Source organism: Schistocerca piceifrons, chromosome 6 (genome assembly GCF_021461385.2).
Source record: "Schistocerca piceifrons isolate TAMUIC-IGC-003096 chromosome 6, iqSchPice1.1, whole genome shotgun sequence".
Taxonomy (NCBI): Eukaryota; Metazoa; Arthropoda; class Insecta; order Orthoptera; family Acrididae; genus Schistocerca; species Schistocerca piceifrons.
The window spans coordinates 42,108,361-42,129,819 of record NC_060143.1 but is presented as its reverse complement, the minus strand read 5'-3'; the positions used below and the strand labels follow the sequence as shown (position 1 = coordinate 42,129,819).

The following is a 21,459-nucleotide window of genomic DNA, read 5'->3' as shown; positions in this document are numbered from 1 at the left end:
AAATTCCGGAACATTCGTAATTTCGCGTCAATGGTGTGTGAGAGTGAAATGTGGTTGTCATCCCTACACACTCTTGTGTTTAATGTGTAACTGCTGGAAGTTTCATTGTTATATGTCTGTTAGTTATTGTTGCTGTATTAAGTAAAACATTGTGTCGCACAGCTTGCGAATTTCTAGATGGCAGAGTTAGAGAAGCAATGGGTCTGTATTAAATTTTGTGTCAAACTCAAGAAATACTTTACAGACACACACCAAATGTTGCAGGAAGCCTACATCGATGAGTACTTAAGCCATACTCGGTATTACAAATGGTTCAGAGGGTTTAAAAATGGCCCTTGTTCAATACAGCATTTGACGTCTACCGATGATGCTCTTGTCAGGAGTGTCAGTGAACTTGTGCATGCCAGTCAAAGAGTGACTGAGAGATTACAGAAGAATGTAACATTTCAACTGGATCATGTCATGAAATCCTGACACAGCATCTTGGAATGCATCATATTGCCGCCAAGTTTGTCCCATGGCTTATGAGTAAAGACCAGAAAGACCTTTGCCTCACAATCTGTGGAGAGTGGTTTGATCATGCAAATGAGAATGAGATGTTCCTTAAGAGAATCACAACTGGTGATGAGATGTGAATCTGTAGTTTTGATGTTGAGACCAAAGTTAAACCTGCAGAATGGGTTGGGAAAAGTTCTCCAAGACCAAAAAAAGCTCCTCATGTCAGGTCAAATGTCAGAGCCAAGCTGATAGTTTTCTATGACTTTGAGGAATTACTTCTTCATGAATTCGTGCCGCAGGGACAAACTGTTAATCGAAAGTACTATCAGAAAGTGTTGCGACACCTGCAAGAAAATGTGTTTATGGAAAGAGCCTGAAATGTGGCAAGACAATTCATGGCTCATGCATCTTGATAACACACCTGCACTTTCATCCCTGTTAGAGCATAACTGTTGCACAGAAACAGAAATCACTGTACACACTCTCTCTCTCTCTCTCTCTCTCTCTCTCTCTCTCTCTATCTATCTCTCCCTCCCCCCCCCCCCCCCCCCGCCCCCTCCCCAACCCACCCACCCACCCACCCAAAGTTGAAAACTCTCTTGAAAGAATGGAGATGCGCAAAGGTAGATGAAATAAAAGAAAATTCACAGTCGGCACTTCACACAGTCCAGGAAGAGGCACACCAAAACTGCTTACAGAAATGGAAACGGCATTGAGAGCAGTTATCAATTGTGGAGGATAGTATTTCAAAGAAGGCAATGCACAATATGTAAAAGGTAAGCGTTGAAAATTATTGTGGAGAATGCTGTGGATTTTTTTTTTAACAGACCTCGTACTTTTGTTTCGTTATAAGGTCTGCAGTGTGGCTGCCTCTGTTTCAGACAAGTCTGTAGTATGTGTTTTGTGTGTGAGTTAGTGGGGGGGGGGTTACTTCTATTGTGTTTATCAGTTTCATGTAGTCCTTCCTGTCACAATGATTTTATGTACCAGATTGGTGAAGTTGTGTCAGGTTAGACTGAGATAATTGTGTCAGTCAAGGATGAATTTTAAGTGTAACCATCTTCACTATTAACTGTAATAGTACAAGGGTGGTTTGATAAGTTATCGCAATGGAATAGCAAAAAAGTACTTACGCCACAGAATTTTTTTTAATTTTTCAATGTAGTCATATTAATGCACTTGGTCTAGTGATTTTCCAGTGCCTTGATACCATCTCAAAAATGAGTTTCCTCCAGGCCTGCTAAATACTTGTCAACTCCAGCTATCAATTTTTTGTTTGAAGTGAATCTTTATCCACCAAGAAAAATTTTCAGTTTTGGGAAGAAATGCAAGTGTGATGGAGCCATATCAGGTGAATAAGGCAATTGTGGCATCAATTAAGTTTTTAGTTCGTGTAATTTTGCCATGGTATTCTCTTGTTTGCCTAGTGGGGAGATAATCTACAAACAGAATCCCCTTCACATGCCGGAACAATGATGCCATGACCTTTCCTGCCAAAGGATTGTCTTTGCTTTCTTTGGTGGCAGAGAATCAGCATGTTTCCACATATTTGACTGTTGTTTTGTCTCTGGGGTATAGTTGTGCACCTAAGTTTAACCTGTGCTCACAAACCAGCGAAAAAAAATGTTCGTTTCTCCTAAAACGAGCCAAACATTGTTACGATATGTCCATTCTGATGCATTTTTGATCCAGCGCCAAGAGTCGTGGCAACCATCTTGCAGACTTTTTTTTCATTTCTAATTCTTCAGTTAAAATGTGATATACCTTTTCAGATGACATCTGGCAAGTGTGAGCAATTTCACATACTTTCAATCGGCAATCCTCCATGACCATTTTGTGCACTTTTGCAATGATTTGTGGAGTAGTGACACATCTTGGCCAACCACTGCGCAGATCATCATCTAAGCTCTCCCAACCAAATTTAAATTGATTTGTCCACTTGGCAAAAGTTGAAGGATCAGAGTCCCCCAGTGTATTCTGGAAATCGGCATGAATGTCCTTTGCTTTCATACCTTTCTTTACAAAGTACTTAATCACTGCTCGAATCTGGATTTTTCCATCTTTGCAAATCACTATGCGGGAACAACAACAGAGCAATGTCACTGCCACAGCTTTCTTCCAAGAACACTGACGTGGCATGTGTTTACAGGCAACAGTCAAATGATTATCACATGAACAGCTCATTGTGCTATTGCTGAGCTCTTGTGGTGATTCCAAGAACTTTTCAAACCATCTTCGTATAATGTGTATGTTAAGGAATCCAGTGAAAGGTTCCTTGTATGTTGAGAAATTGTAATTTTTTTATCCCTCACCCAATAGCGCAGCGTCAGCTTTGCAGATCCTATTCATATTTAGAAGATTGGAGGAAAGGATTGAAAACAGTGATTTTACATTTTGTGTAGAATAGTGCGTGTGTGTGTGTGTGTGTGTGTGTGTGTGTGTGTGTGTGTGTGTGCTTATTTTAACTGTGGTCATAATTTTAATTCACACGAGCTAAAAATGATAAATGCCATTATACATTTTTATAGGTTCCCTGTAGTGATGTAAAATGCCTGGGCACTTATAAGTCCAGGCAGATGCCCCAGATAAATGCTTGGGCAAATGACCAAAATTCATAAATGCGTGGGCATTTATGCATTTAAACATTAATTGATAACCAGCACTTATAAAAAAAATTAAACTGATATTTTGTATTGGAAAAGGTGTTTTCAGCACTGCTTCTATAGTGGCTGGGTAACCAAGATGGAGAAGCTCCTTGCGAGTTAGGAAAGAGTTAGTAGGGGAAATAAATTGGATTGTAAACATAATTGTACATTTTTAGTGAGGTCAATTCTTGGGGTAGTACGTAATAAAAAAAGAAAACAAAACTCATTTTTAAAAGTAATTCGTGGAATAAAGTTTGTTTATGTTAAGTTATTATTAAGTGGGTAGCCTGTAGTGGTATTTTTATTTATACTATACTACTGCAAAAAATTAGAGTAAAGAAAATCTTATCTATAATGATTTTAATGAGGGATGAGTCATGTGCCAATACCAATTCCCCAAGTCCAAGAATCACCGATTCTCTAGGAATCGACTAGTATAGGAATTGAATGATTCCAATGTCTTAGGCTTCAGTTGTTTATCATTAAATCTTTTTTTATGTTAGTGTTCCCATTTTATCTTCACAGCATTGCAGATAATAGATAAAGAAAGGAGTGGAATAGGAAACTATAGTCTGTCTCAAGTGTCGCTACAAACAAGCCTTTATTTATTTATTTCATTGGAACTTATTATTTAAGAATATTTTCAAATTCAAGAAAAAACACATGCCAGCTGTTTAGTACATTCAGTAATAATTTTGTTATCAATAATCATTTTTCAGTTATATTCAGAGATTTGACACATAATATACTGTGTTACATTACAAAGAATGCACTAAAGACCATTTTTGTACCAGCTTGTCACTATACAACTGTTCAATGTGATGTGCATGCGTGTGTGTGTGTGTATGGGGATTTTGGGCATTTAAAACTGCTTTGGGCAAATTCCTGGGCAAATGCACATTTCTGAATGTTCTGTCCACTGGGCATTTGTCGGGCCCACATCACTAGTTCCCTTGATGTTTCTGGACCTCACATTTGATTATAAGCTTTTGTGGTTGCACCACCTATCAGACCTGTAATCAAGTACACCAGCAATGAATACCTTTATAAGTGCATTAGTCGGGGGGGGGGGGGGGGGGGGTGCAGATAAGATGCATCATCTACCCAGTTTTATAAAATATTTGTGCCATCTTGAGTGGTTAGTGGATGTACAACATATGGATCATTGAGAACTACTTAATCCAAGATTATGCTACACATTCTTATTAGGTTGACAACAGTTGCCTAGAGGATGAACTCTGTACTCAGCCTTTGTGCTGAGGCTGGGGAGCTGTCACTTGTCGCCCTTCAGCATCTCATCTTGGTAAATTAAATGTATAGGATCTTCATTATTCTAGAATCGCTACCATTTGAAACTGTTGCTCACCTTACCATGAAAATGATTTTTGTAAATCACATGTAATGTAAAAATAACTAAAAAAGACCAATATTAGTATCAGCTCCACTAGGCAACTGGTAACTTTCACAGTGATGTTTGAATCCAAGCTGAGCATGCAGTAAATTTTTAGCAGTCAGTAGTACTGTAGAGCCTTCTAGAATGTACAGAATGTCCAAAAACTCATTTCACACTCCACTGTGTTCTGAGAAACCTTTCATCGTTCTGTGCATGTGAACCACATTGATACACTACTGGCCATTAAAATTGCTACACCACGAAGATGACATGCTACAGACGCAAAATTTAACCAACAGGAAGATGATGCTGTGATATGCAAATGATTAGCTTTTCAGAGCATTCACACAAGGTTGGCGCCGGTGGCGACACCTACAACGTGCTGACGTGAGGAAAGTTTCCAACCGATTTCTCATACACAAACAGCAGTTCACCGGCGTTGCCTGATGAAATGTTGTTGTGATGCCTCGTGTAAGGAGGAGAAATGTGTACCATCACATTTCCGACTTTGATAAAGGTCGGATTGTAGCCTATCGCGATTGCGGTTTATCGTATCGCGACATTGCTGCTCGCGTTGGTCGAAATCCAATGACTGTTAGCAGAATATGGAATCAGTGGGTTCAGGAGGGTAATATGGAACGCCGTGCTGGATCCCAACAGCCTCGTATCACTTGCAGTCGAGATGACAGGCATCTTGTCTGCATGGCTGTAGCGGATCATGCAGCCATGTCTCGATCCCTGAGTCAACAGATGGGGACGTTTGCAAGACAACAACCATCTGCACGAACAGTTCGACGACATTTGCAGCAGCATGGACTATCATCTCAGAGACCATGGCTGCGGTTACCCTTGACGCTGCATCACAGACAGGAGAGCCTGCAATGGTATGCTCAATGATGAACCTGGACGCTCGAATGACAAAACGTCATTTTTTCAGATGAATCCAGGTTCTGTTTACAGCATCATGATGGTCGCATCCGTGTTTGGCGACATCGTGGTGAACGCACATTGGAAGCGTGTATTCATCATCACCATACTGGCGTATTACCTGGTGTGATGGTATGGGGTGCCATTGGTTACACGTCTCGGTCACCTCTTGTTTGCACTGACGGCTATTTGAACAGTGGACGTTACATTTCAGATGTGTTATGACCCGTGGCTCTACCCTTCATTAGATCCCTGTGAAACCGTACATTTCAGCAGGATAATGCATGACCGGATGTTGCAGGTCCTGTAGAGGCCTTTCTGGTTACAGAAAATGTTCGACTGCTGCCCTGGCCAGCACATTCTCCAGATCTCTCACCAATTGAAAACGTCTGGTCAATGGCGGCCGAGCAACTGACTCGTCACAATACGCCAGTCACTACTCTTAATGAATTGTGGTATTGTGTTGAAGCTCCATGGGCAGCTGTACCTGTACACACCATCCAAGCTCTGTTTGGCTCAATGCCCAGGCGTATCCAGGCCGTTATTACGGCCAGAGGTGGTTGTTCTGGGTACTGATTTCTCAGGATCTATGCACCCAAACTGCGTGAAAATGTAATGAAATGTCATTTCTAGTGTAATATATTTGTCCAAGAATTCATCTGCATTTCTTCTTGGTGTAGCAATTTTAATGGCCAGTAGTGTAAATTGAGGCTGTACGGGGTAGGTGCAGTTTATTATATTCATGTGGCATTGTCACTTGGCTACTTTTTTGCTCTAGATACTTTGTACATTATGTATACAGATTGGATAGATTGTTTTCAAATGATGATTCTTGTAAATTGATCTGACAGTTGCTGGATAATGAACTGTATTCCATAAATGGATCAGACTTAGAAGCAGGATTTTTAGCAAATGATAGTACAGAGAGGGACAGATATTTATTTTATTTAACGTATCTTAATCATTTGTATACTTTTACAATTACCAATTTCAGCTGTGTTCTACAACCATACTCAGATTATCGTTATCACACACGAACACCTGTAACACAGAGGTGCATGAGCTGTTGTACGATGTATGCAGCTCTGAGTTAAGATAATTCTTGTGTGACAACAATGAGGGATGAGGATGTATGTAGATTATAGCCAAAAGCCCTAATTGTAACAGTTAATCAGTGATTATTCTCAGGTAAATAGTAAAATAAAGGATTATTTTTTAATCATGGCATTCTCCACCCTGAGAGCTATGTTAGTTTTTTATAACAAAGAAATACATGGTACTTCCTGGCAGATTGAAACTGTGTGCCGGACCGAGACTCAAACTCGGGACTTTGGCCTTTTGCGGGCAAGTGCTCTACCAACTGAGCTACCCAAGCATGACTCACGCCCCATCCTCACAGCTTTACTTCCGCCAGTACCTCGTTTCCTACCTAAAGCTGTGAGGACGGGGCGTGAGTCGTGCTTGGGTAGCTCAGTTGGTAGAGCACTTGCCTGCAAAAGGCAAAGGTCCCAAGTTCCAGTCTCAGTCCAGCACACAGTTTTAATCTGCCAGGAAGTTTCATATCGTTGCAAACTCTGTTGCAGAGTGAAAATCTGATTCTGGTAATAAATACCTGCTTTGTGGTGTATTTATTTCTGGTATCTTTATGTTTATACACTTGTTGAAGAAATGTTTTTCTGATGGAGTTATGAACTTCCTTTTTAAAGGCAATCTCTTGAAAATAGCAGTAATGTAAATACTATTCTTTTTAGTTTGGTGTTAATTCTAAGGAACGCTAACTAAGAGAGAGAGAGAGAGAGAGAGAGAGAGAGAGAGAGAGAACAAGTTCATGCATATTCATGTTATAAAGATTAGTGAAGTATTGTAAATTGTGGTCATGGCTTAAAGTGGATGTTTGTATACACACACTGTGTGTGTGTGTGTGTGTGTGTGTGTGTGTGTGTGTGTGTGTGTCTATATATATATATATATGGAAAAATATATCTAAAAACAGAGATGATGAGACTTACCAAACAAAAGCGCTGGCAGGTCGATAGACACACAAACACACACACAAAATTGTAGCTTATGCAACCAACGGTTGCTTCATCAGGAAAGAGGGAAGGAGAGGGAAAGACGAAAGGATGTGGGTTTTAAGGGAGAGGTTAAGGAGTCGTCCCAGTCCCGGGAGCGGAAAGACTTACCTTAGGGGGAAAAAAGGACAGGTATACACACGCACATATCCATCCGCACATACACACACAAGCAGACATTTGTGATGTTTCAACTCTTTGTCTTTACAAATGTCTGCTTGTGTCTGTGTATGTGCGGATGGATATGTGTGTGTGTGCGCGAGTGTATACCTGTCCCTTTTTCCCCCTAAGGTAAGTCTTTCCGCCCCCGGGATTGGAATGACTCCTTAGCCTCTCCCTTAAAACCCACATCCTTTCATCTTTCCCTCTCCTTTCCTCTTTCCTGATGAGGCAACAGTTTGTTGCGAAAGCTTGAATTTTGTGTGTGTGTATGTGTTTGTTTGTGTTTCTATCGACCTGCCAGCACTTTCGTATGGTAAGTCATATCATCTTTGTTTTTAAATATATATTTATATATATATTCAAATTTCTGTTTAACACACATGGTACCATTAAAATTTTCTTAGAAAGTGTCTTTTAGATAGTCCATATCATTGTGGCATTCATAATAATATAAATCTATTCTTGTGTTATCATCAAAGGGAATATGACTCAGATGATACTGCATCCACTGGAGACAGTTTGGAAGAAACTGAAGAGGAAGAAGATGAAAACGATGAGATTTGTAGTCTTCCTGGGTCTGAATTTACATTTGCTGAAGAGGAAACAAAGTCACGATTTACGAACTACTCGATGTCAAGTTCTGTTATTCGACGTAATGAGCAGTTGACATTGTTGGACGGGAGATTTGAGAAAGTAAGTACAGTGTTTAAAGAAATACCTATGTTGGATTAAAATATTTTTATCTGTTCTGAGTCTGCAGATATAATGTAGAACTCAGTTTTCTAGAATCAAACAATTGAAAGCACAGGATGGAGTAACAGTACTATGGAAAGGATGGATTGCTACTCTACACAGAGGAGACATTGAGTTACAGGCAGACACAGTGAAAAAGATTGCCAGAAATATTTCAGTTTTCAGACAGAGTTCTTCTTCAGATATAGAAAACGCACACGAGTACAGCTCAAACTCACATGTCCACTGTCTCTGGATGCCAAGAATGTATTTCCTGTCATTCACTGCTTACATTCTACACGGAGAGCGCAATGTTGTGATGTTGTGGATTTGGGGGATGGGGTGGAAAGAGAGGGGGGGGGGGGGGGGTTGACAGACAGAGAAAAGGAGGAACTGTTGTGTAGAGGGTGTGGGGACAGTGGGGTAGACAGTGGGTTGTGCCACTACGTGGTCAACTCTTTTCATGATGACAGTATAACAGTGGCCATTCGTTCTGGTGGACACGTGGTTGGTGGGTAAGCCCACATAAAATACTGTGCAGAAATTGCAGCGGAGCTGATATATGAGGTTGCTGCTTTCATAGGTGGCTTCTTATAGGGTAGGATAAGTTTGCTGGGTGGGTGAATCTTGCAAAGGATGTGAAACCCATGGCAATGGTTGGGAATGGAATTGGTATAGGGATGGACCAGTGTGTTATGTAGGCTGCGTGGGCAAAGGAATACAACGGGTATCCCCAAGCTGTTGCATTGGTGGGATGATTGCTTCAATGCTCAGGGCGATTTTGCATGGTTGTCACACCAATTCTGGACTGTACGGCTTTCAAACAGAAACCTTGTGACTGCCTCTTACATATTGATATAGTCAGCATGGTTTAGTGCAGGCCTTGTTGATGTCAGCCAAGGTATCACAGTCATAACCTCAGCCAAATCTTTTTGTAAAGAGGAACCACCATACCTCAATCAAAACAACAAAATGATTAAGAGTTGAGCACAAGAGGGGTGGTACTGTCGACTCATGTTTGTCTGCATGCACAGTACGACTGTGACCGCAACGGCTGGGCATTTTAGTTCTGGATTCATCAACGTGCTGCCCCTTAACACTCATTGGGATTGCATAGCGGGGTGATAATAGCCTTATTGCTTTCGTGTACACTTTCACAACTATTTTTGGATATCACATCATGAAAAATCAGCACACTACACAGCAAAACAATGAAAAACAATCATAATTGTTACATTACCGGCCACAAACTGTGTGTGCAAGTGACTGTGACAATGGGCACCGGTAACAGAGCAATATGACAACAGGCACAGAACAGCAGGCATGAGCAAGCTCATTCTCTGTTTGGTTGTTGCTATCGTAGCTTTCCTGTAAACAAATAGCTGTCAGTTATTTTGTTACTGTGGTCCAAGTACAAGAAAGGAACCTGGTTTGTTTAGTACCTTGTGTAAAAAAAATTACTTTATAGCAATCATTATTCCATGAACAGCATGAACCTATTGATAAAGATTGGGTACAAAGATTTCACATTTGGTATATGTCGTGCAGTGTTGCGAAATACTCTTTCTTGTACTCAAATGAGAACCGATTTTTGCACTAGTTGTTTGTATTATGTTGAAATGCCTATAACACCCCACAGTTGCCACGCATTCAGTTGGATATCATTTGCCAGTCACTATTACACATTGTTCCTCTTTCATGAAATTTTTTTGTTCACTTCCTTATATGCTGTGCCTTCCAGCCTTTAACTGTCCTTATACCTAATACCATTGTACACCAACACAGTCTATATTACTATAACCTCTTCCCATTTGTCTCCTACTCTGACCATTTGTTGGTATTTCTGTTGCGTCTTATTCTTTACCAACTGTTATACACTTTCCTTCATTAAGTCAGCTACTTTAAGTTCTCACCTTTCAAACATTTAAAGTTCTCCTTTGATTCTATGAGAGAGAGAGAGAGAGAGAGAGAGAGAGAAATACAAATGCTCAGTCCCACTCCATATGTTCCTCTTCTCCTCCTCCTTGCACACTTGTGCTTTTGTCAGTTGGAAAGATAAATAGATTTTAGGTTTTTGCTTTTGGTTTTATGCACTTTCCTTTGTCTTAAGACTCCATTTACATCTGTCGTTTTCTGAAATGTTATTTTGGGAATGAACATGCCTTGTTTTTGTTTCAAACAATGTAAAATCCAGGATGGCCTGTAACAATGTTATGAAAAGGATAGTTGCTATTCACCATATAGTGGAAATGCTGAGTTGCAGATAGGCACAACTAAAAGATTGTCAGAAGTGAACTTTGTCAGAATTAGGCAACATACTGCCAGTTTGACCTCAGCAGGCATTTGACCTGAGGTCATATGTTTGTGAGTTGTGTTTGTGTGAGTATTGCCTATTTGCAATGAAGGTGTAACAATATTATGAAAAGGATAGTTGCTATTCACCATATAGCAGAGATACTGAGTCGCAGATAAGCACAACAAAAAGATTGTCAGAAGTGAGCTTTGTCAGAATTAGGCAACATACTGCCAGTTTGACCTCAGCAGGCATTTGACTGAGGTCATATGTGTATGTGAGTTGTGTTTGCGTGAGTTGTGTGTGTAGTGCCTATTTGCAATAAAGGCCTTGTTGGCTCACTTTCTTACAGTCTTTTTTTCCACAGTTAATGTGACTTAGCACCTTTTTGTTTCACAAAATAACACGACCTCTCACATTAGAGCAGCTTGTTTCATATATACGGCTTGGTCTGAAAACTTGTAAGGATGTTGCATGGTAGGTTGTGTTGAGAATTAATTGTTAAGCAAAAAATTCAAAACATTATGCTGTTTCTGAGTTAGTTATCCATGAAGCTAGCCAATAAGGTCATAGTGGACACAAATTCAATTAGCCTGCCAGATAAAATTAGTGTCAGTTGTTGTCATAGCTTGGATAATAGTGCACAGGACTGCTCAGCCTTTGGCTCACTGAGCGAAGTCGTGCAGTGGTTCGTACACTGGACTCGCATTCAAGAGAACGACGATTCAAACCCACGTCCGGCCATCCTGATTTAGACTTTCCGTGGTTTCTCTAAATCACTTCAGACAAATGCCGGGATGGTTCCTTTGAAAGGGCACAGCCATCTTCCTTCCCCAACATTCCCTAGTCTGATGGGACTGCTATGTCACTGTTTGGTCGCTTCCCCCAAACACACCAACTAACCAACTAACTTCTGGCTCAGGTTCATTCCTTATTGCTGTCCCATGTCCAAATTTTGTACTGCTGTCTTGTTCGCTTTTAGGAAACCAAATGAAGAACATGTTTGACAATGCTATATCTGGCAGGGTGCTTGAATTTTTGTGTGCAACAGCCTGATTACCTAACTTCAACGCTAATTAACTCAGAAATGGTGCAACATATGGAAATTTTTTATTAACAGTTATTACTCAGCACAACCTAACCTGAAGCACCCTTACAAGCTTTTCAGACTGTTTCTGACTGCCCTGTACGTTATCCCACGAAAGAGGAAAGCAAGAAATAATTCTGATGATAATGGAGGAGGAAGATTGTCCTGACGGTACTTCTTTTATTTGAGCTCATTGACCATGATTCTCAAATTGTTATTCATATTCATTGAAACCTGATATTACAATTAATGTTCTTTTTTTCGATTTTCAGATGTTTGCAGATTATGATGATAGTGAAATTGGTGCTCTTGACTGTGAGGAAATTGAGGGCTACATACCTCCAGATTCAGATATTCTGTTGGAATGTGCTAAGGAATTTGAAAAAGGAAAGAATTCTCAATTAAATTATGTAGATAAAACACTAAAAATATTTGAAAAGATGTCATCTGACTCTGAAGATGGCGATGACATGGTGAAAATTGAAGTAAAGGACGAAGACCAAGAAAAATGGGATTGTGAATCAATTCTGTCAACTTACTCCAATATCTACAATCACCCCAAACTGATACCTGATGTAAAAGTAAGTTAGAACAATAAGTTTTGTATATTGTTTAACTTGTGACATATATCGAATTTTATACCTTTGTTTTCCAGTACACATAGATTCAGTAAATTTAATCACTGTTTTTTTTTCTGCCTCCTATAGCCATCAAAACATATTCGTGTTAGCAAAAGGACTGGTATCCCACTAGATGTTTTGGGTAATAACACAAACAAGCTCACACCTCAGTCATTGGCAAGATTTGATGCTGCCCAAAAGAAGAATGCTGACTGTGATGATTCAGAATCTGTGATTTCAGTGTTGTCAACTCTGTCTATTCGATCCAAAGATGAGACTCCTGAACAAAGGAAGGAAAGGAAAAGAATGCTGAAAGAATACAGACGGGTTTGTATGCGCTCTGCTGCCAGTAATTGCAGATATCTTTAAAGGAAAGGAAAGGATGCCTGGAATAAAATTATAACAACAACAAAAATAGAAGATACTTGCAATTTTTATGTAACACCAGTACACAAATGTTGCCTTTTGGCATCATAGGTTCCTTCATTTCAGAAAAGGAACCATAAAATTCCAGGAAAAGGGCTGTTTGATACATAAATGAATACTTACATAGACAGTTGTTGAAGGCAAACACACAAGACAAGATGACTTAAATGTCCTATAAATTTATGCTTGCCATTTGCCTGACAAGCAGCGTAAACAAAACAATTTGTTGGGCCCCAGGGGTCATCACACAGCCTCTGGCATTGATAATAGCTTCAGTTTGGCAAGGAAGAGAGTCTGTGAGTTTCTTTAAATATGCCATATTCAGCTGAAGCCACTCATTGATGATAAGCTCTCATAAGGCTACCACACCGTGGGGACATTGATTGCTGTATTTTACCCATTGTTCCAAATAGTGCAGAGATTTTCTACAGGATTAAAATTTTAGTGATTTAGCGAGGCAGTCAAGGTGCAATAGTGTACCTGAGCATTTGTTAGACTGCGCATGTATGTGTGCAGCTCTACAAAGGAGGCTGTTGTCATCTTGGAAGACAGAAGGGCTGACATTGTGAAGATAAAGAAGAGGGAAAACACTGTCACCAAGAATGTTGAAATAAACATAGAAGTTCATACTAATACAAAGTTCTCAAGCTTCTAGCGGAATGAGTTTGTCTCAAAGACGCAACATTTTGATGAATGTCACTCCTTTCATCTTTTTTTTTCAAAGTGTTGAGAGGGCATCTTGATTATTACTGTGTAGACATCACAGTTGACTGACCTGACATAACTTCCACTCCCATCCCTTGTCCTAGGGTGGGTTGGGGTGTGGGAGAGGGAGGGTCCTTACTTGAGTCCTGACATGGTTGGTCAGACTTCACCCCATGTGCCATGTGGATGTCTTTTGCCAGCAAGTGCTTGTAACACATTGTGACACAAAACAGGTCAACATGTGGTAAAAACATCAGCTGCTGCATCTCTTTTTATGAGGTCATCATTCAACCAAATTTCAATGGCTGCCTTTGTTATACTGTTCCAAAACCCACTGGACCTACACAGTACTCTCATCTGTTGAAAATTAAACACATGACCTTCATCCAAGCTATGCCCAGTGACTGCTGATTTACCTTTGTGCCCCAGAGGGCTGTACCTGCAATGCTCCAAGTTCTGCTGCTGAAAATAGCACTGTGTCTGCCCAGCCACCTCAGCTCATATTCACAGTGAATGTAATAAATGCAAGGTGTGCACGATCCCACTGGATACTTGGCTAGGTCAGCTAGATCTTTAATCCTATGCAGTGCTCAGAAGGTTGTTTTAACATTATATTTCTTAAAGATCCTTGTGATCTTAGCTGTTGGTGGTTCCACATATGGCAGAAATATCATTCACTTGTCCTCTTCCTATGTTACTCTGAGATGCACTTTGTATGCATTGACTTTCCTAGACACTTATGGCCCAACTCCTGTGAAGATGAGTCCTCAGAAAAGTGTGTTGGACGGGCAGTGGCAACTAGTGCATGGAAATACATATCATTGTACGTAGCTTACACAAACTGACCTCATGTGCTATCTTGCTTCTTCCATACCGAAATGTCTAGGAATGGAAGGCAAATATCTTCTTGGACATACCAACACCATCCACGAGAACATAAAGAGAAGATCACGGCAGTGAAACTCATCTAAAAATTGCACCATTTTGACAAACTCATTTGGCTGGAAACTCATTTGACTGGAATCACTAGAGCTTTATACTAATTTAGCCCATTGAGAAAGACAGCAAGATTGTATCCAGGTTTATGATCATGATAATCTGAATTAGGTGCTCTAGTCATGATACAGAAAACATCCCTAAAACATCTTGAAAGAAGTGCACACTCTACACACTGCGGGTTAAATGCCTCATTGAGCTGTCTGTGTGCTCAACATCCTATCTTGTTTGACAGCTGGCAAAACCACTGTTAGGTGAATGACACTACATGCCTGCAACTATCTGCTTTCCAGTTTCTGCCTTGTTTGGTCCACTGAACACATACAGCTTTATCTGCTGCTATGAGCAGTGGCTTTTAGGAAGATGTCTGACTCCAAATGTTGATTGAAGCTAGTTTCCTTCACAATGTTCACTCAGAGGTTTGTTGAAATTGATCTGTATTCACAGACAGTAGCAGTTTCTGTCAGCTTTGAAGCTGATTGTTGTTGGCAAGACGTGACACTCATGTCTGGACGGTGTCGGTTAGGATCCTTTGACATGGAAAGATATCATCATCATTGGTGGATGAAACCATTCTGTAGAAGAACTGGTAGGAATAACTTGCAGCAGGGACTGAACATTGAAGACAGCTGTGCTCTCCATAACTTCACTTTGATGTCATCCACCATTTTGGAATTCTGGGAAATAGAGCAACACCATTTGTTTTGGGGGAAAAAAGCAATTACAGTCAACCAAAGACCTGTTGTTACTCTTTTAGTTTTCACCAGGAGACTCATTTCAGAGCTTTTCTTATTTACTCGTATTCCGATTTCGAAGCAAGCTATACCTCAAATAGTTCCTGAAGTTACTGATGGAAGACCTGAGGGATTATGTAAACATAACTAAATGAAAACTTCATTAAATATGTATATTATCAAATTTTTATTCATTCTGTATGCTATTGTTGTTGTCTCCCTCTACAATTTTTACCACCCACACTTGCTTCCAGTATTAAATTGGTAATCCCTGATGTCTCAGAACATGCCCTATCAACTGATCCCTTGCTTTGGTCAAGCTGTGCCACATATTTTTCATCTCCCCAGTTCTATTCTGTACCTTCTCATTTGTTATGTATCTACCCATCTAATCTTCACCATTCTTCTCTAGCATCACATTTTGAAAGCTTCTATTCTCTTTTGGTCTAAACTGTTCATCATACATGTTTCATTTCCATAAATGCTACACTCCAAACAAGTACTTTCAGAAAAGACATCCTAATGTGTAAATCTGTATTCAATGTTAATAAATTTCTCTTCTTCAAAAATGCTTTTCTTGCAATTGCCAGTCTACATTTTATATCCCTCTGCTTCGTCCGTTCTCAGTTATTTTGCTGCCCAAATAACAAAACTCATCTACTATTTTAAGTGTCTCATTTCCTATTCTAATTCCCTGAGCATCTCTTGATTTAATTTGACTACTTTCCATTATCCTTGTTTTGCTTTTGTTGCATTTCCTCTCCCTGAGCTTCAGTTCCTACTTCTAATTCCTCATTGATTTCCTTTACTGCTCATTCAATTTACATATTGAATAACATTGGGGACAGGCTACAACCCTGTCTCACTCCCTTCCCAATCACTGCTTTCCTCTCATGCCCCTTGACTTGTATTGCTTGTACTTATAACTGCTGTCTGGTTTCTGTACAAATTGGACGTAAGCTTTCGCTCCCCGTATTTTACCCCTGCTACCCTCATAATTTCAAAGAGAGTATTCCAGTCAACATTGTCAAAAACTTTCGGTAAGTCGACAAATGCTATAAATGTAGCTTTGCCTTTCCTTGACTTATCTTCTAAGATAAGTCGTAGGGTCAGTATTGCCTTGCATGTTCCTACATTTCTCCGGAATCCAAACTGATCTTCCCTGAAGTCAGCTTCTACCAGTTTTTCCATACTTCTGTAAAGAATTCGTGTAAGTATTTTGCAACCACGGCATGTTAAGCTGATAGTTCAGTAATTTTCACTACATTCTCTTCTACTTCTGTAATATTGCTCTCAAGTATATCTCCGTTGTATAGACCCTGTATATACTCTTTCCACCCCCTTCTTTCCTTAAGACTGTTTTCCCACCTGAGCTCTTGATATTCATACAGCTGCTTCTCTTTTCTCCAAAAGCCTCTTTAATTTTCCTGTAGGTGATATCTATCTTTTCCCTAATGAAATATGCTTCTAAATCCTCACATTTGTCCTCCATTCAATCCTTCTTAGCTATTTTGTGCTTCCTGTCAGTCTCGTTTCCTAAACATTTGTATTCCCTTGGCCTGCTACATTTTCTGCATCTTTATATTTTCTCTTTTCATCATTGAAATTAAATATCTGTTGCGTTATCCATGGATTTCTACGAGGCCTTGTCTTTTTACCTATTTGATCCTCTGCTGCCTTCACTATTCCATCTCTTTAAACTACCCATTCATTTTCTACTGTATTCCTTTCCCCTGTTATAGATAACCATTACCTAATGCTCTGTCTGGCACTCTTAGCAACCTCTGGTTCTTTCAATTTATCCAGGTCCCATCTCGCTAATTTCATACCTTTTCCCAGTTTCTTCAGTTTTAATCTACAGTTCATAACCAATAATCTCTTGTCACAGTCCACATCTGCCCTGGGAAATGTGCAATTTAAAACCTGGTTCCTAAATGTCTGTCTTACCATTATGTAATCAGTCTGAAACCTTCTGGTGTGTCCAGATCTCTACCACGTAAACAACTTTCTTTTATGATTCGTAAAACTAAGTATTTGCGATGATTAAATTTTGCTATGTGTGAAACTCTCCCTTTTCATTTGTTTCCCACAGTCCATATTCAACTACTATTTTTCCTTCTCTTCCTTTTCCTATGATTGAATTCTAGTCTCCATTGCAATTAAATTTTTGTTTCCCTTAACTATCTGAATAATTTCTGTTCTTTCACTGTACACTTCATCAAGCTCTTCATCCACCATCTGCGGAGTTAGTTGGCATATGATCATTTATTATTGTGGTGGGTGTGGGCTTCGTGTCTATCTTGGCTACAATAATGCATTCACTTTGCTGTTCATAGTAGCTTACCTGCATTCCTATTTTGTTATGCATTATTAAACCCACTTTTGCAGTACCCCTATCTGACTTTCCTGTATTCACCTGACCAGAAGTCCTGTTCCTCCTGCCACCAAACTTCACTAATTCTCACTACACCTAACTTCATCCAATCCATTTCCCTTTTTATATTTTCTAACCTACCTAACCGATTAAGCAATCTAAATTTCCACGCTCTGATATGTAGAATGCAATTTTGTTTTTCCTGATAATGGCATCCACCTGAGTAGTCCCTGCCCAGAGATCCAAATGGGGGACTATTTTACCTCTAGAATATTTAACCACACAGTAGAGCTGTATGCCCTCGGGAAAAACTATGGCTGTAGTTTCCCCTTGCTTTCAGCCGTTCACAGTACTAGCACAGCAATGTTGTATTGTTTGATGTTAAAAGGCTAGATCACCCAATCATCCAGACTGTTGCCCTTGCAACTACTGAAAAGGCTGTTGCCCCATTCAGGAACCACATGTTTGTCTGACATCTCAACAGATACCCCTGCATTGTGGTTGCACTTGCGGCATGGCTATCTGTATCACTGAGGCATGCAAGCTACCCGTTCTATATAACTTGACATAAATTATCAAACACGACTTCCTCTACTGTGTGACGAGTTTCTGACTTTCATATTAATGTGATGAAGGACTCAACACTAGTTGTTGAGGCCCTGATACATCCACATACACTGACGGCTTCGTACTCTCAAAACAATCCAACTCGAATTGTGATAGCACCTCATTCAGCTTTTGTTTGGTCTTTGCTCTTCTATTTGTGGCAGTATGCGAAACATGACTGCTACATACTGGCCAGAGACACCACATTTGTCTATATATCCTTTTCTTCCTATCGTTTCAGCACTTTTGCAAATAGTTGGGAAATAATTCTGTACCAACTGGTACCTTGCTTCCCATCGATTCACCTTAATTTCTGCTTTGGAGGAGGCGATGTAGAAGGGTCATCAACTTCCTCTTTGTCATCACTTTCTCCCACTAGCAAATCCTCGAAAACCTAAAATCACATTTATTTATTTCAGATGCCGGCGACTAAAAATGATTGGCATATGCGTTCTCACAGATGCTTCACTACGCATATTGTATGGGAGCAGTTGATGGGAAGTGTATGTCATACAGTGCCCTATTGCTAGAAAAACAAATTATACAATTACAAAGGCATTTAGCATTGTGTTCTCAATGTCTATCACAACTTTTTGTACAAAGTTATTGACTGTCGAGGAAGAATCTCAATGGCGGTATATTCAAGAATGTCACCATAAGTGAACTACATCCCAAAAAGAAACTCAAGTTGCCAGAAGCTGAATGCTTACCTGGAGGAACAAAGGCCTACCATATGTTTTTGTGGCAGATGATGTGTTTCTATTACAGGAAAACATTATGAAATTATATACAGGAAGGCATGTTCAAAAAATAATTAATTACTTACTGGTTGTTTAGGGCTAGAATGCTTGTAGATGGTTGTTTAGGGCTAGAATGCTTGTAGATGGTTGTTTAGGGCTAGAATTCTTATACACAACCTTTCAGTATTACAGCTTTAGTTTTTCAAGTCTCCTGAAATCCTTTGTTGTTGGAAACCTGAGATGATACAAACAGTCATCCTTACAACTGTTTGTCTTCATAATTTCTTAAGGCAAAATGCTGAAGCAAGAAACCACTATATCCCACAAGGAAGCTTCAGTTCATATGATTTACAGATGGATGATGTGATCACATGCTCATGGAGATGAGATGACACTTCATCAGTTTTTACTGCACCACAAATATACCTCTGAAAGCTTCTAATCAAACAAATAAATTCATGAAAAGTTAGCACATTATTTTGAAGCTCTCAAGGAAGTGTACTCTGGCAAAACAACTGTGGATGACTGTTTACTGTACAATATAAAATGCAATGCAAGCAAGCATAGTTTTTTGAACTTTTTTGTTCACGGTATTCTTAGTTTTCTTTGGCACATGAATATCCCACAGAAATTGCAGGATTGGACAGCCAAACCATGCTGGTTTGTAGACAGTGTATCACAACTTCTCACTGCTTTACTGTTCACAACAATTCTCTTCTCCCATCAGTATTGGAATGCACATGATCTAATTTTCTTCTCAATGCAATTGTCAAATGTATCAGCAGTTTTGCACGGAGATATTTGTTACTGCTTGTATCTCACATTCTACTCCACTATTTTTGGAATGAACTCGCTACTGCCAGACAAAATCACAATACAACATATAAACATACAATAGTGCCATGCAGCAGTGATATGTTGTAGCTGGCTTGAAACATTGTTTCCTTTGATATGCACCAACACTGCTATGGATAGCTGTTTCCATGTTACGAAACATGTGGCAAACAATAGTAGCTGGAAACATGTTGCAAACTAATTGTGGACATGGCTTAGGAGGCCAGTGTTATAAAAGGGTGGTTAATATTTGTCCAGTGAACTTTTGTTTCACACTCATATACTTTACTTATCTCTCACGTTTCTTTAAATTTAAGTTGGGGTTGGGTTTTTTCGTGGTGTTTCCTTAGTGTTTCTAAAATTTATTGTTGCAGGCTATCTTAGCTTTGTAGTCATTTTGAGTATTACCCAGTTTACTGTTATCGCAGGAAAAAAGTAAATTTTGAGGTACTTGAATATTTAAACTCTCCTAGGATAACAGTGTAGGATTTCTTCAATCTTCCCAGTGCTCACCGAGTTTGATTACTCATAATTGTTGATATTCCAACCTAGACTTTCCATTGTTTAATTTCATCATCTTAAATTCTAGGAGAGGCGGCTGGAGAAGAAGGCAAATGCCATTGCCTTCAAAGAAGAAAAGAAAAGGCAAGAGAAAGTGCTATTGAATAATAAGCTGAATCAGCAGGGTGTGAAAATTTTGTAATTACTTGTACATGAGGAACCATGCACTTTGTACAATAAATATTTTTTTAGTATGTTTAAGTATTTACAGAATGTATTTGTTCTCTGTACGGCCTCTGTTTGTTCTCAATGGAGAAGAGAAGTAGATACCCAGGGCTACACCAGAAGACAGGATTCCAACAAACCTTTTCAAATCAATGATGTGTTCTGCTTGCCAGAACATCACTTTTATATCACTGAATGTAAAAATACAAGTTAATGTCATACTTTTGTAGATAAAATGAAGAGAGAGTGGGAAAATGCTAAAAAGAAAGTGTTAAGTTACAGAACATGTAGATTAATAAATGTAATATTGATCAGGTCTTAATGCTGTGCTAAAAAAAAAGGGTCTGGGAGGGACAACTTAGTTTACGGGCAGTCAAGAGGAAACATCCTAAATTTTGTGGAGCATTTATAGTAGTAATGCAGACTTCATTGGAGTGTCATTATTTGTGGAAACTAATTTTGATTTCAGTTATGGAATATTCAGTAACTTTATCTTGGAACTCTTCCATGTGGTCGGTGTTTGCATAGAAAACAACCATATCAGAAACTGAGTTTGCCTTGATGCAAAACACCTTGTTGTTTGTTTACCCAAACTAGTTTCGGCAACAAAATCACCATTATTGGTGGGTTTTTTCAATCTTATTTATTGTATGTTATTGCACGTTTATTGGAATTATTGTCGCTGTTTGTGACATATTTTCCGTGCTTTTTTCTGCTGCCATTTTTTCTCAGAAAACATCATGTCATCTGCAAGTTCATTGGATGGTATGTAGCTGATTCTACAAATAGAAAAACAAAACTTTTCCTCTTTGTTTATGATCAAGAACATTACGACATCTTGCTATTCGCATGCGTCGTGAGAGGTGTATCTTGTCTTTCTCTTGATACA

The 21,459-nt window shown here is 39.3% G+C and overlaps 1 protein-coding gene across 2 annotated transcripts in view; it reads left to right on the top strand.

The window, feature by feature from the left end:
* Window positions 1-20,606, top strand: part of LOC124802948 (protein LTV1 homolog) — a 48,582-nt gene extending 27,976 nt beyond the window's left edge. For both annotated transcript variants that reach the window (XM_047264036.1, XM_047264037.1), the window contains exons 6-9: window positions 8,177-8,390; window positions 12,082-12,390; window positions 12,517-12,756; window positions 20,434-20,606. In XM_047264036.1, coding sequence (XP_047119992.1) covers window positions 8,177-8,390; window positions 12,082-12,390; window positions 12,517-12,756; window positions 20,434-20,547 — 877 coding nt within the window. In that variant the 3' untranslated portion in view covers window positions 20,548-20,606. The remainder of the gene's footprint in view (window positions 1-8,176; window positions 8,391-12,081; window positions 12,391-12,516; window positions 12,757-20,433) is intronic.
* Window positions 20,607-21,459: the final 853 nt, after the last annotated feature.